Raw genomic sequence first — 16,282 nt, forward strand, 5'->3', positions numbered from 1 at the left:
TCTAGTGTAGGAACATCATGTTCCATATACTTCTACAGGTTTTTTATTATGCCTTTAAAAGCACACACAAAAATGCATGTACAAAAAAAAGTACCGGTATATTAAAAAAGTTACTAAAATACAAAAAAAATTCCATTAAACGGCTTTACAACTTTAAAATATAGCATAAATTTTTTATACAGTTTTAAAAACAGAAAAAATTGTCTGCTTTGCAAATATCAGTCCCTGTTCACAGTTCAGTGTTTGGTCAGTGATTTTCATCAGTGATTTGTGAGCCAAAACCACAAGTGAGGCCTATACAGGGATGAGGTATAAGCGTTAATTTTTAACGTAAATTTGTTTTCCCTTAGTCCTAACAGCAGCACAAGTGGGGAGTTCTCCCCTGTGAAACTAGTAGGACAGGTGGAATTTTTAATGACAATAAATTTCCTACCAAGTAATAATTAAATAATTAGTAAAACCCACCCCTATAAAGGGCAGACTGCCCATAATTCAGTGCTTTTATAACAAGTAGAAACAACAATGGTGGGAAATTTGTGTGCTACTGTTAGGACTAAGGGAAAACAAATTTACGTAAAAAAATTAACGCTTGCCTTACGTCCTAACCAGCAGCACAAGTGGGGACCTAGCAAGTAACCCAACAAATTGGGAGGGCCTTTCCCAGGTATAATCCTATTATTATTATTATTTATATTTTTTATGAGAGGGCAGCAGACAAAATGGTACGTCCGAATGTTACCCCCTCTGAACGCCTAGAGTCTAGGCGATAGTGTCTAATGAAAGTGCTGGGGGAGCTCCAGGAAGCCGCAGAACAAATCTGTTCAAGTGGAACGAGATTTCTTTCCGCAAAAGAAGTAGATATTGCCCTCGTGGAGTGGGCGGTGACAAAGGATGGAGGAGCCAAGCCTTGGGATAAAAAGGCTTCCCTGATTGCCTCCTTTACCCATCTACTTAGAGAGGGTTTGGAGGCTTTTAGACCTTTGCTTTTACCAGAAAAGGAGAGCAGTAGGTGTTTTCCTAAAGTTCGCAGTCCTGTCCAGGTAGATTTTTAGATTTCTGGAAATGTCCAAGGAGTGAAGGGCTTCTTTTTCAGGAGATGATGGAGTAGGACATAGGACTGGCAGGGAGATAGTCTGATTTTGGTTACTGAATGAGGGAACATTAGGAGCAAAGGTCGGTAGAAATCTCAATAGGACAGAGTCCTGGAGAAAGAGGGTATAAGGCTCAGTGGCGGCTAGGGCCTGTAATTCTCCAATCCTTTTGGCCGATGTTATGGCCAGTAAAAATGTGACCTTTAAGGATAGAAACTTAAGGTCTACATTCTCTAAGGGTTCAAAGGGGGGAGAGGATAGCCCCTTTAAAACAATGGATAAATCCCATTCAGGGATAGGTCTCAGGATTCTAGGTTTTAATCTTTCAGCTCCCTTGAGGAACCTCCTGAGTAGGGGGTCTTGAGATAATGGTCTACCTAAAGAGGCAGAGAGAGCACTGATGTGGACTCTGAGAGTAGACGGGCTTAGACCCTTGTCCAGGCCGTCCTGCAGGAATTGTAAAATAGCTGAAAGAGGAGGATCTGAGGGTACTACCTCTTTAACAGCACACCACTGAAGAAAGATCTTGTGAATTCTTGAGTACGCCTTGTTTGTAGACTCCGCACGGGAGTGTGAAATAGTTCTCAAGACCTCCGCAGAAAGCCCTCTAGCTTCTAGTAGAGGCCTGTTAATCTCCAGGCTGTCAGATTGAGTTTCCTCAGATCTAGGCAGGGGCCTGTGTCCTGATACACAAGGTTCTGCATTAGGGGAAGTCTCCAATATATGCCCTGACTCATCTTCATGAGCTGGGTGAACCAAGACCTCTTTGGCCAGAATGGTATTATTGCAATGACCGGGGTCTGGTCTTGTCTGATTTTCGTCAATACCCGTGGAATCATGGAAAGTGGAGGGAATATGTATGCCAGCCTGAACCTCCATGGAATGGACAGAGCATCTATCGCCAAGGGGTTGTCCTCCTTGTAGAGGGAGCAGAACTTGTCCACCTTCGCGTTCAACCGGGTCGCCATCAAGTCGACCTCTGGAATACCCCAACGTAGAGTGATCTGGGAGAAGATGTCTCTGTTCAGTGACCATTCGCCTGGAACTGGTAGGCCCCGACTGAGTCGATCTGCAACTATGTTGAGATCTCCCCTGATGTGAACCGCGGATAGGTGGGATAGACTGGGCTCTGCCCAAGAGAGAATTAGACCAACTTCGTGAAGAAGAGGTTGAGATCTCGTACCTCCCTGTCTGTTGATGTAAGCAACCACAGTCGTGCTGTCCGAACGGACTCTCACCGCCTTTCCGCGGATGAGAGGAGCAAAGTGATAAAGAGCTAGACGTACAGCTCTTAGTTCTCTTATATTGTACGAGAGAAGCCTCTCCTGTGGAGTCCAGATACCTTGTACTGGACTGTCTTCCAGATGGGCTCCCCAACTTAGAAGGGAGGCGTCTGGGGTCAACGTGATCCAACGAGGTTGAATCAAGGACCTCCCATCTAATAGGTTCCTCCACCATTTGAGTGAGGACCGGACTTTGACAGACAGGGAGTGAGTCTTGTCCAACCCTTTGGGGTTGTGGTTCCAGACTGCTGACACTTCCTCTTGAAGTGGACGGAGGTGCCAAAGGGCCCAAGGAACTGCTTCTGCAGATGCTGACATGTGGCCCAACATCTTCATAAGTGTTCTGATGGACACTCGACGAGGTGCCATGAGAAACTGAGCGGCTCTTATGACTCGATCTCTCCTTTCTGGGGAGAGAGAGAGAGAGTCATCCTTTGAGAATCCACTATAAACCCCAGGAATACCCTGGAAGTGGAAGGCAGGATCTGGGACTTTTCCCAATTTATCAGCCAGCCTAACCGCTGGATAGTCTGAATAGCCAGATGAAGATGTTCTGAAGAACGTCTAGAGACGCAGCTTTTAAGAGCCAGTCGTCTAGATATGGCACGATTTCTAGTCCTTGAAGCCTGAGCTTGGCAACAACCGGAGCCACAACCTTGGTAAAGGTGTGGGGAGTGGAAGAGATGCCAAAGGGTAGAACAGCAAACTGGTAATGCTTTACCACACCTTTTATGGAGACCGCAACTCTTAGGAACTTTCGGTGAGTTGGATGAATAGGGACATGAAGATAAGCGTCCTTTAGATCTATGGTGACCATGAGGTCTCCGGGATTTAGAATATTGATTAAGGAACGGATGGTCTCCATTCTGAAGCGCTTCTGCCTTATGAAGCAATTTAGGTAGCGCAGATCTATTATCATGCGCCAGTCTCCAGAAGGCTTTGGGACTACAAATATGGGGGAATACACCCCTCACCCTCGTTCGTGGGAGGGAACCTCCTCTAGGGCTTTTTTGTGAAGGTAAAGGATGACTGCGTCCTCTAGGATCTTTTGTTTGATTTGGGGTAAAGGCCGGATTAACACAAATTTCTCCTGAGGGGGAGACACGAAATCTATTGTGTAACCGAACAAAATTATATTTAGGACCCACTGGTCCGGGATCTCTTGCAGCCAGGTCTGCTGAAAAAAACTTAAACGCCCTCCGACCGGAGGATTGCACGGAGGGTCTGGAGGGGAAGGGAGAAGGTAAGCGGGAGAGTCATAGGTCCGCCTTACGTTCATTGCCTCTACCACGACCGCGTCAGCGTCTGGAGGACGCCTGACGCCTCTGGGATCTCGAGGGGCTCTGATGTCTTGTATTTCTGGACCTACTGCGACCCAGAAAGGACTGTTGAGGTAGATTTTTCCCTTTCTTATCTGCCAAGCTTTCCATGAGCTTATCTAGCTCAGAACCAAAAAGCCTTCCTGGCTCATAGGGTAGGCCACATAAGTTAAATTTGGAGGTGTTATCGGCGACCCATGGTCGTAACCAAAGGGGCCTACGCCTGGCAGAAGAAAGCGCCATACCTTTTGCAGCCAGTTTCAAGTGCTGCGCAGAGGCGTCACATAGAAAATCCGCTCCCAATAGGAGGGTCGTAAATTGGTCTAGAATGTCCGTTCTGGCTACTCCGGCCTCTAGGTCAGCCTGAATTCTTAAGATGCGGGAACATACAAAGTCCGCGGTCTCAGAGGAGGCTGCAGCTACAGACGCTGAGGCTGCAGCAGCAGAATAATTTTGCCTTAAGGTGCATTCGACCTTTCGGTCTAACGGGTCCTGAAGATTACTACCGTCATCTGACGGGACTAGGGTCCTTTTGGACAGTTTGGATATCGCCATGTCAACCTTTGGAGGCGGTACCCAAAGGTCAGATTCCGATTCTTGGAGGGGAAACATGAGTTTAAACCTCTTATTGAGGACTGGACCCTTCTCTTGGTGTTTCCATTCCGTAAGCATAAAATGCTTAAGGTTTTCGTCCACCTTGAAGGTTCTTAACCCCCTAGAGGTGGACGGCGGAGCTTCCCCTTGCTCAACATCATGGTCCCTTGACCGGATGGAGCGTAAAAGCCTTTGAGTCTTCTCAGCTGGGAACAGGAATAGTGAATCTTCGTCGTCAGAGGAAGAAGATGAATGGTCGTCCACGGAGATTCTCTTGGTCTCTTTGAGGCGAGGGCGCTTTTAATTTCGGAAATCAAATTTCCCATGAAGTCCTTCATCCACCCAAACATGTCGCTTGCAGTGGGTTGCTACAGAGGGGGACGACATGATGGACACTGATTGTACTCGTAGGAGTCCGGCATTGGAATCTCGCAGGAAGCGCAGACTAAATGTCTCTGCTTGTGGGCGGATTTACCACGCTGATCACCGTTAGGAGATGCCATCTGAAAAGAAATTTTCAGTTTAGTAGTAATAGCCACAGGCTGTAGCTTTAGCTCTCAGTAGTAGTTAGCAGGCACAGAACTGTAGCCTTAGCTCTCTGCTCAGAAAGAAGAAGTACTCCTCTTGTTGTGGACTTATATAGGTGGATAGCTCCACCCATAACCTTAGATCGGCCCCCTCTGTGATAGCACCGCCTCACTTTATCTTTCCCCTGGGAATATAAGCTTTTAAAACATATATACATATTATATACCATAAAATATGCAGCCCGCAGGGCTCATAAAACTAAAATACACTTGCGTTTTAAGTTTAATACAGCTGGCCGAAACCGGAAGTCGTCATTGACGCACTTCCTGTTGGCCGTGCAGCATGCAGCAGGAGCCGGAAAAGAGACGCCGGCGACCCAAGCCCTGTAGGTGGCCGAGCGCCGATAGGCTCCGCCCCTGTAGCCTGTACTGCCTCTACCGCAAGTGCAACGTGCGGCGGATCGCAACGATGAGCAGAGGGGACTGGAGCGACTTTATGGCCACAAGGTAGGACCATGAGACAAGCCGTAGGAAAAAATCGATCAAGAGAACAAAAGTATTTTTAAAGTGACAGGCCGTAGCCTGACCCGTCCTACTGTCCACAGGGACAGAGAAAAAAAGCACTGAATTATGGGCAGAACTCCCCACTTGTGCTGCTGGTTAGGACGTAAGGGAAGGGAAAGGAAAGGAAAGATCTGCACCTGTTCTGTGGTTTAAACTCACAAATCACTGATGGAAATAACTGACAAAACACTGAGGTGTGAACAAAGCCTCACATATGATGTCCACATCTTGTCTGTTTTTCACTTAAGGAAATGAATCTTGAGGGAGACCCATTGATGGAGATGCCTTCAGACTTGTGAATTAGTTTTTAATTTTGAGATGTTTTTAACCACACAGTCAAAATTGAATAAAAAAAAAAAAAGCATTTTAAACCACATTCAGTTTTACCAGCTCTGCTATGGTTTTGTGAGGTGGTTAATTGGCATGCATTTTTGCCAGGTTAAAAATGCAACATAAATGTATTTCACTCGCATAAACTGAATGGCCAATAACCACATCACAGAACCACAGCAATTATGGTAAAACCAGGTGCGTTTTCAAAAGCATTTTTTTACTGCATGGCCAAAATCATATGTATCTTTTGTATACCCTCAAGTCAATAGGCAGCTTTAGCCATATTGAACATAGCAGGTGTGAGCACTAAATGTGCATAAACTCTAAATACAGTTGTTTTAAGTAAAATTTCATGTTTCAATACATTTTTAAATATGCTGAGAGTTACTTAAGTTATAGTTCTTTATGTATTAATATTGCTCACAAAGTTAAAATGCTATGAGAACACAAAGGTTAGTAATGGATATAGGAACACTATTTCACTGCTGGTATGTGGTCGGTTATTTAGCTAGTAAAATGGTTTCACTGCTTTACAGTAAATCTACATAATAATTATAGCTTGTACAATAGTTTGTCATCCATTATTTCGCTTGGAAGAAAATGGTTGAGAATTAGAAGGGAAGAGCCAAACACACCTCTGTGACACAGATTATTTCTACCTTCATGTAATGCTTTCTAAATGACTAAATATTACATTTAAATGCACAGATTGCTGCATCCCATACATGAGGTCATGAAGATCCATTTATATTGATGATGCTATATGTGTAAATAAAGATTCATAGTAGGTATGTAGCAATTGTCATAAATGATGCATAGGTGCTATGAATGCTGAGGATTGCATGCATCATTTCGTATCAAAAAGAAGATTATTAGGAAATAATTATTTCTGATTGGTAACCATATGTCTTCCACACCTATATGAATGAAATTAGTAATGCAGTAATATTTGTATAGTAAAAGCATGAGCAAGCTTCTTATAACCATATACATGTAAGTCAGAACAAGCTTTAATTATGTTTTCAGTCAAATTAAAATGGTTGTCTGACTCAAAGGAATTTTAGATGTGGCTTGAAAGTTTATTAATGAAAGAAAAAAAGGAACTTGCCTATACACCCCTATTCCTTTTCAGAATTAGGAACCCAGTGCCCTCTTCTTTTGGAAGTGAGATCCTGTACTGTAGGTAGTCACAAGCATTATTGTAATCATTCACTGGCCTCAGTATGGGCGTGTCCCCAGGTGACACATGACTGCTGTGTATCAGTGGTCACATACAGCTTGAGGATACATCACTGCTGAGGCCAGTGAAAGTGGATGTCATTGCAAATGGAATGTCACACTTCAGGATCGGAAGGAGCGAGAACAGGGGCCTCAGTGCTGGAACAGAGCAGTGGTGACTTCGTTTTTGCACTGTTCACCTGTTAAACCTACTTCTCATTTGCTTGAGTTGCAGCAGTGCAGGGCACTGCCAAGATATGTAACAACTTACTGATCAGAAAGAGTCTGGCTACTGGGAGCACCAATAATCCCTAATCTTTGTACAGTGCTACATTTCAGTGTACAGTGGGGATGGGGGGTTGCAACTCAAGTGGATGAGGAGATGCTGTTCCACCAGCTCAGTTAGGGATATGCACAAAATAAACAGAAGATGTAAGTGTGCTGTACTGGCACCGGGACTAAGTTATGGTCTGTGGTAGCGGAATCCATAACAAAATTCCTAGATATCCCGAACCCAAACCTTGTACGCCGAACTTGAAAACAGAAGTTTGCTTAACTCTAACCGAGACCCCTTCATTCTAGTGATCAGAGTCAGAGCGGTTATATCCCCATCGATGAGTACGTGATAGTAAATCCTACCGATACATGACAATTTTTTTCTTTGATGCCTGCTGTTTTTAAGTGGAACTGCGATGCATGGTCAGTGAGGACATGATTAGTACAAGATTAACACAACAATCTTTCTCAACTTTTTAAAAAGGTAGACTTTGATGTTATATTGTCTTCAGTGATGAGCGGCAGGGGCAATATTAGAATTTCGTGATATTTCACAAATATTTGGGCGAATATTCGTCATATATTTGCGAATTCGAGAATTCGCGATCTTCAGTCATTATTTTTTTGATTGCGAAAATCGGCAATGAGAAAATTCACGATAAAATTCACGATACGAAAATTCGCTATCAACACTACTCCTATAGGAAACTTTCCTATTGGTTGCTAGGGATGTTGCTAAGTGCAATTAGAATATTTGTGAATATGAATATATAGAGCTATATTCTAAATAATCGCGAATTCTCGAAGTGGCGATATTCACGATTAAAATTTGCGATTCGAATATTCACGCTAAACACGAATTGTCTTGTCCATATTTACTTCTAATAATTTTTCACACAAGCTGTTACTGTACCTGCAGAGTCTGAAGCCCCATATAAGCAGTATATAGAAGCAGGATTCCAAATGACAAAACAAGAATGTTTTTGAGTTTTGAACATTGCATTCTGTAGCCTTTATTTTTTCGGGTTATGATGTATTGTCAGTCTTGTAAGTGCTGAAATTAAAAATTAAGTTATAATAAAATTTTGCATATAAATTCAACCATGTATTATATGATCATTTTCTGAATTTCAGGGACATGTGCCCATAAGACTGTACAGATATAAAAAAAAATCTGCTAAAGTATTCCCTTGATCATATATAATAAAATGATGTTCATTTCTCATTTCAATATTCTGTAGAAATTATTCCTAGGTACACAATTATCAATTATTGGGCATAAGCATTTATATGAATGCTTGTTACTAATAAATGCTCCTTGTAAATGTGCCGCCGATTGGTTGTTCATCAGGTTTAGCATCTTTTATGTGGCACATAAAATTATTGTTAGCGACAAATCACATCATATATGGCTGCATACAAATGCAGCTAACAGGCAGGCAGCAGTCAGGAACAATCATTGCCCGCTCTCACCCTTCTTGGCAGGGGCATAATTACCATAGCGGCAGACCATGCAACTGCTTGCCAGGGCAAGAGGGGGCCCAGTCTTAGTTGGGATCATCTCCTCTTCTACTGGAGGTGAAAACTTGGTCAGGACTCTACCCTCTAGTCTAAAGGAACAACTTTTAGCAAATAAGGCAGTTGAAATGTGGCCCAATGGTCCTTGATCCTTGCTGTGGTACCCTTACTTCTCTATGTACGCCACTGCTTCTTGGAGTATCAACATTGTGTAATTTCAGCAAATAGCATTTACAGTATTATGTAGAAGTTAAAACAAACTCTTACTAATGTGTTGTTATCATCCATATTGCTTCCTTTGCTGGCTGGATTCATTTTTCCATCACATTATACACTGCTTGTTTCCATGGTTACGACCACCCTGCAAATTCACGCAGCAGTGGCCGTGCTTGCACACTATAGGAAAAAGCACAAGCCTATGTACGCTTCCACGGTCCTGATCACCACAGAGATAGCATGTGTGCAAGCATGACCACCACTAATGGATTGAAGGGTGGTCCAACTCCTAACCATGGAAACGAGTACTGTATGATGTAATGGAAAAATAAATCCAGCCAGCAAAGGAAGCAATATGAACAATAACAATACATTAGTAAGTGCCTTGTATTAACTTCCTCTACATGATAAATGTCACTTGCTGAAGTGAGAAAACCCCTTTAAGGGTCTTGCAGGTACAATATTAGGGATTAGGAACATATATGTAGTTAGGTAGATTGAATTGCCTGATAAATACAGGTTTAAAGGGGTTTTCCGAGTTATGGGGGGAAAAAATCAGGATACATATATCCGTCATATAGCTTAGATACATATAGCTGTCATATAGCTTAGATACATATAGCTGTCATATAGCTTAGATAGGATCATAGGGAGGGAGCGGGCACACTGTTGAATTTTTCTGCACGGCTGCCAGCACTGGTAAGGATTGCGCATGCGCGATCCCTCACAGGAACCGCGGAAGTCAGAGGAGAGAAAGGGGGGGGCAGGCACACAAGGCTCTGACGTTTCGTGTACAGAGCCGGGCCACTCCCTAAGGCAGGTAGAAGCCTGTACACGAGATGTCACCACCGGAGTACCAGCTGGCAACTCAAATAATATTTTTTAAAGTGTAAAGCAAAGCTGTTAAATATTTTTTTCTCTCCAATGTATTCACTGAGGAAAATAAACTGTCAGATGAAATGCTGAATGTAAAAATAAATTCCCCATTAAAAGTGTCCTGTCTGACCCAGGAAGAAGTACAACAGCGACTTAAAAAGATTAAAATAGACAAATCGCCAGGACCGGATGGTATACACCCCCGTATCCTAAGGGAATTAAGTAATGTCATTGCCAGACCCTTATTTCTGATATTTGCAGACTCTATACTGACAGGGAATGTCCCACAGGATTGGCGCATAGCAAATGTGGTGCCAATATTCAAAAAGAGTGCAAAAAACAGAGCCTGGAAACTATAGGCCGGTAAGTTTAACATCTGTTGTGGGTAAACTGTTTGAATTTTTTCTGAGAGATGCTATGTTAGAGCATCTCAATGGAAATAAGCAAATAACGCCATATCAGCATGGCTTCATGAGGGATCGGTCATGCCAAACTAATTTCATCTGTTTCTATGAGGAGGTAAGTTCTAGACTTGACAGCGGCGAATCAATGGATGTCGTGTATCTGGACTTCTTCAAAGCATTTGACACTGTACCGCATAAAAGGTTAGTATATAAAATTAGACTGCTCGGACTGGGAGAAAACGTCTGTATGTGGGTAAGTAACTGGCTCAATGATAGAAAACAGAGGGTGGTTATATTAACGGTACACACTCAGATTGGGTCACTGTCACTAGTGGAGTAGCTCAGGGGTCATTATTGGGCCCTATTCTCTTCAATATATTTATTAATGATCTTGTAGAAGGCTTGCATAGTGCATAGTAAAATATCAATTTTCGCAGATGACACTAAACTGTGTAAAGTAATTAACACTGAAGAGGACAGTATACTACTACAGAGCGATCTGGATAGACTGGAGGCTTGGGCAGATAAGTGGCAGATGAGGTTTAACACTGACAAATGTAAAGTTTTGCACATGGGAAGGAATAATGCAAGTCAGGCTACTTTCACACTTGCGTTTGGGGTTCCGCTTGTGAGATCCATTTGAGGGCTTTTGATAATGGGTTGCATCAAAAGAGGCATAGATGCCCGTGGTGAGAACATAGTCCTACCACTTTTCAAATCATTAGTCAGACCACACATGGAGTACTGTGTACAGTTCTGGGCTCCTGTGAACAAGGCAGACATAGCAGAGCTGGAGAGGGTCCAGAGGAGGGCAACTAAAGTAATAACTGGAATGGGGCAACTAAAGTACCCTGAAAGATTATCAAAATTAGGGTAATTCACTTTAGAAAAAAGACGACTGAGGGGAGATCTAATTACTATGTATAAATATATCAGGGGTCAGTACAGAGATCTATCCCATCATCTATTTATCCCCAGGGCTGTAACTGTGATGAGGGGACATCCTCTGCGTCTGGAGGAAAGAAGGTTTGTACACAAACATAGAAGAGGATTCTTCACAGTAAGAGCAGTGAGACTATGGAACTCTCTGCCTGAGGAGGTGGTGATGGTGAGTACAATAAAGGAATTCAAGTGGGGCCTGGATGTATTTCTGGAGTGTAATAATATTACAGGCTATAGGTACTAGAGAGGGGTCGTTGATCCAGGGAGATATTCTGATTGCCTGATTGGAGTCAGGAAGGAATTTTTTTATTCCCCTAAAGTGAGGAAAATTGGCTTCTACCTCAGAGGGTTTTTTTTGTTTTGTTTTTGCCTTCCTCTGAAACAACTTGCAGGATGACAGGTCGAACTGGATGGACAAATTTCTTTTTTTGGCCTTATGTACTATGTTACTATGTTACTATGTCTAGATGTCATATAGCTTAGATACATATAGCTGTCATATAGCTTAGATAGGATCACAGGGAGGGAGCGGGCACACTGTTGAATTTTTCTGCACGGCTGCCAGCACTGGTAAGGATTGCGCATGCGCGATTCCTCACAGGAACCGCAGCAGCCAGAGGAGAGAAAGGGGGGGGCAGGCACACAAGGCTCTGACGTTTCGTGTACAGAGCCGGGCCACTCCGTAAGGCAGGTAGAAGCCTGTACACGAGACGTCACCACCGGAGTACTCAGTTTTTTTAGTGCAAGGGCCAGCTGGCAACTCAAATAATATTTTTTAAAGTGTAAATCTACTAGCTAATGATGTTTTGAGCATCATAGTTGCTCTAGACACCGTGCAATTGTGTGCATTTTTTTGCTAAAAACATGTTAATAGCTTTTCAAATATTGAAAGTAGGGTATATTTTGGCCTCAGAGGTTGGCCTATGGAACTTGTTTTTAAAATTGTTTGGATGCATTTACCCATATCTATACGGTATATTTCAAATACTAATGCTCACTATGTTTTAAAGACCTAGAAAGGGGAAAGAGAGAAAAAAGGTATTAGAAAAATTAAAAAGAGTGAAAGACAAGAGAGAAACAATATGAGTCCTGGAAGACCTCAGAGTGTTAAACACATTTTCAGACCAATTGGAGCACTTTCAGCTCAATTAGAATTTATATGCTCCAGAATCAAATATTCCAACTGATCTGTTAGAATCCGACCCAAAAAGAATTTCAAGATATTCTGCAATTCTCTGAAGACACTTAGAAAGAGAGATGAAACATCTAAATTGTAAACATCTATATTCTCAGAGGAACAAATTAGTCACTTGACAATGGTGTAAATATTATCACCAGAAGACTTATAACAGACTTAAAAGCTATCTGAGGATCTGATGAGTAATCAAATTTAGCAACCATCATGCCTCATTAACCAGTTCATTAAACATTTTAAAACTGTCATGTAAGCTGTGCTAAGTATCCATAAGCTTTGTAGTTCTGCAAAATGAGCTGACAAGAACAGTCTTATTACACTGTAATGTTGTGTTCATATTGTTTGGACACTTTAATGCCTGAAACTACAGTATATCTAAATGCTGAGAGGAATATACACAATATGTACATGAATATCATTTGATATGATATGATCAATAAAAATTTAATTTCTTTTACATTAAAAGAAGTGTAATCAAAATGTATTCACTATTTATTGGATTGAAGAATCCTATTGCATGGCACCTTCTAAATGGCATGCAGTTCCTATTATTATGGTGATGAATACCACCATGACCATTGGTTGTCTACACTGTCCATAAGTACTGAGGTTTATTTTTAGATTTCAGATCAGTCTAGTAAATAGAGAAGGTAAATAGAAGATAAGCAGTGGGTCAATAAAAAGGAAAGGCCCCTTAATACTGCCTGAATATCGGGCAAATTATCGCTAACAAGCATTCAGCCCATTATGGATAATCTGCCTGTGTAAAGGTGCCGCCAATTGCCTGATGAAATGCTCATGCAGTCACCTAAATCATTTGCTGGCAGCAGACCATACTATCTAAACAGCACTCTGCTGCCCAAAAACAATGATTCTGTATGGGGAAGAGAAATGGCAATAAGGGCCCTTTTCATGGGCTGAGAATCTCAAAGATAATATTCGTTAACGATATCTGTCAGTCTAAATGTGCTGCCAATTACCCAATGAATGAGTAAAAACACTCATTCATCGGGTAATTCGATCATTTGTGCACACAAAAATTATTGTTTACTGGCAGCAGATCATGCTGTGTAAACACGATCTGCTGCTGGCCAACAATCGGTCAGTATGGGGAAGAGTGATGGCATTAGCGATCACTCCTCCCTATAGTTTGGAAGAGATTGCTGCATATAAATATAGCTGTCCTCCTCCGCTGACGAGCAGGCGATTGTCGGGAAGGAACATTTCCTTCCTGACAATCTGCTGCTCTGTCGTCCCATTTAAAGGGACCTTTAGTGATCACTCCTCTACAAACTGTGGAGGAGATCCCTGCATATAAATGTAGTGGTCTTCTTCACTGACGACTTTGCTTCCTTTCCATCAATCACCTACTCAGTTAAGCAATGTAAAGGGGCCTTGAGTTGTTTGTTATAATGTACACAAGGCTATAGAGTCAGAGAGAATGGTGGGTCGTTAAACAACATAATAACATCTCACAAGTGTCAACTGCAAAAAAAATTATTAAGAAAATGCAATATAGTCGTACATACAGTACAGACCAAAAGTTTGGACACACCTTCTCATTCAAAGAGTTTTCTTTATTTTCATGACTATGAAGGCATCAAAACTATGAATTAACACATGTGGAATTATATACATAACAAACAAGTGTGAAACAACTGAAAATATGTCATATTCTAGGTTCTTCAAAGTAGCCACCTTTTGCTTTGATTACTGCTTTGCACACTCTTGGCATTCTCTTGATGAGCTTCAAGAGGTAGTCCCCTGAAATGGTCTTCCAACAGTCTTGAAGGAGTTCCCAGAGATGCTTAGCACTTGTTGGCCCTTTTGCCTTCACTCTGCGGTCCAGCTCACCCCAAACCATCTCGATTGGGTTCAGGTCCGGTGACTGTGGAGGCCAGGTCATCTGGCGCAGCACCCCATCACTCTCCTTCAAATAGCCCTTACTTTCAAAGTTTTCCCAATTTTTCGGCTGACTGACTGACCGACCTTCATTTCTTAAAGTAATGATGGCCACTTGTTTTTCTTTACTTAGCTGTAGGACTATCAGCTGTGTATCCACCTGACTACTCCTCAACGCAACTGATGGTCCCAACCCCATTTATAAGGCAAGAAATCCCACTTATTAAACCTGACAGGGCACACCTGTGAAGTGAAAACCATTTCAGGGGACTACCTCTTGAAGCTCATCAAGAGAATGCCAAGAGTGTGCAAAGCAGTAATCAAAGCAAAAGATGGCTACTTTGAAGAACCTAGAATATGACATATTTTCAGTTGTTTCACACTTGTTTGTTATGTATATAATTCCACATGTGTTAATTCATAGTTTTGATGCCTTTAGTGTGAATCTACAATTTTCATAGTCATGAAAATAAAGAAAACTCTTTGTATGAGAAGGTGTGTCCAAACTTTTGGTCTGTACTGTATATATCAACCTTAACAATAGAAATATTATGTCAAAGCAGACCCACTTATTAATGATAACTATTCTGTTGCATTCATTGCTGCCTCTGTTGTATAACATTTAAATTATAGTATCCGCACTAATGATCTTTCTAAGACTGTCACCGCAAAAGTGCTCAAGTCCGAGTGCTACCACCTATATATCACTGTCCTAATGAAGAATCACTTAGTCTAATGAGTACGAACTGCAATATGACCTACCCAGGCCACTCTAAGATCTTGCCACTAGATTACACCGTCAATGGTATATGTCCTGGTCAATGTCCAAAGAGCTGGAGTTCTGGTGAGCTTGTCTCCTAATGGTAAATCACTTTTCAATAGTGACATAGCTTTACAGGTATCATAGTACTGTACAATTACCTTGAATCACAGAACTGCTCTTGCCACTTTATTATGATGCTGTTCTCCTATATGGTAGTCTGGCCTCTGGGCCACCTGAGGAACTAGGTATGATTGCAAACTGAACTACCAATTATGCGCTACTGATCAAATATTGATTAATACAGAACAATTTAATATTGGTCACTCTTTCAGTTTTTCATTATATTCAATATTAGTCCAACACATTACAAGTACAGCAACACTAATTACTGATATCTAGGGAAAATATTCTTTAATGCTTCTCTCTAACTAATAAAGGGACATATGAAAAGTGGTAGTTCTGGTAGGACAACCTTTTCAAGTAGCAACTGTTTTATTTTTTAAGATGTTCCTGATAGGAAGAATCTGATATTATTTTAGTCTGGTATCTGGATACTATTAGCAGACCACAGACTGCTACAAACTGGAGAAGTGAAGTCAAAAACCAAAAAAATTGCAAAGTCATTTGGTCTCATAAAAACATAATACATAAGTAAATATACTATTAAAATTGAATAAATCTAATTAGTAATTAAAATAAAATAGAAAACAATCATTAAATTCTATAATAATACATTAAACTTAATATTATGTATGTCAAATATACCACAAATAGAAAAGAAAGGAAAGATGCACTTACTCACACAAGATAATTCCTGACTGGATTCTTGGTCCGTGTATTACACTCTAAATAATGGTCAGCAGTTGTCAAATAATATGTATAGCTATCTCAGACACAAGTTCAGGTATGAATGATGAAGCCAGCTTTTATAGCAAAAGCACTGTGACGCACACCCTGACAAATTATAGTAATTTCCTCTAGGTTAATCCTTTCCTTGTTTTAGTCAATACATTCTTAGATAGCTGCTTAGCATTTATTTATGTATGGAAAACACTATTTCAACATGTTAGCACACCTGTAATCATGCATAAACACTGGCATCGTGGGCGGAATGGAAGCCTGAAATGGCCCTGAAAAAAAAAGTAAAGGTGGCTCCATATTGTAGGCAGTTCCAATACAAGAAGGTAGGGCTAGTAAAACCATAGTGTAGTATTTTCTGCCTTAGTAAAAGCAAATACCACAGTGTGGCACAAATAACTGT

General features: G+C 41.4%; 1 protein-coding gene across 2 annotated transcripts in view; it reads right to left on the reverse strand.

Moving 5' to 3' along the window:
- Positions 1-15,913, reverse strand: part of LOC120997203 (protein unc-93 homolog A-like) — a 72,715-nt gene extending 56,802 nt beyond the window's left edge. The window contains exons 1-2 of one of the 2 annotated variants that reach the window (XM_040427197.1): positions 15,824-15,913; positions 8,119-8,259 (exon numbers count right to left, since the gene is read on the reverse strand). In XM_040427197.1, coding sequence (XP_040283131.1) covers positions 8,119-8,208 — 90 coding nt within the window. In that variant the 5' untranslated portion in view covers positions 8,209-8,259; positions 15,824-15,913. Of the gene's footprint in view, positions 1-8,118; positions 8,260-15,819 lie in introns of both variants that reach the window. The other variant, XM_040427196.1, reaches the window with a different exon arrangement.
- Positions 15,914-16,282: the final 369 nt, after the last annotated feature.

Source organism: Bufo bufo, chromosome 4 (assembly GCF_905171765.1).
Source record: "Bufo bufo chromosome 4, aBufBuf1.1, whole genome shotgun sequence".
Lineage (NCBI taxonomy): Eukaryota > Metazoa > Chordata > Amphibia > Anura > Bufonidae > Bufo > Bufo bufo.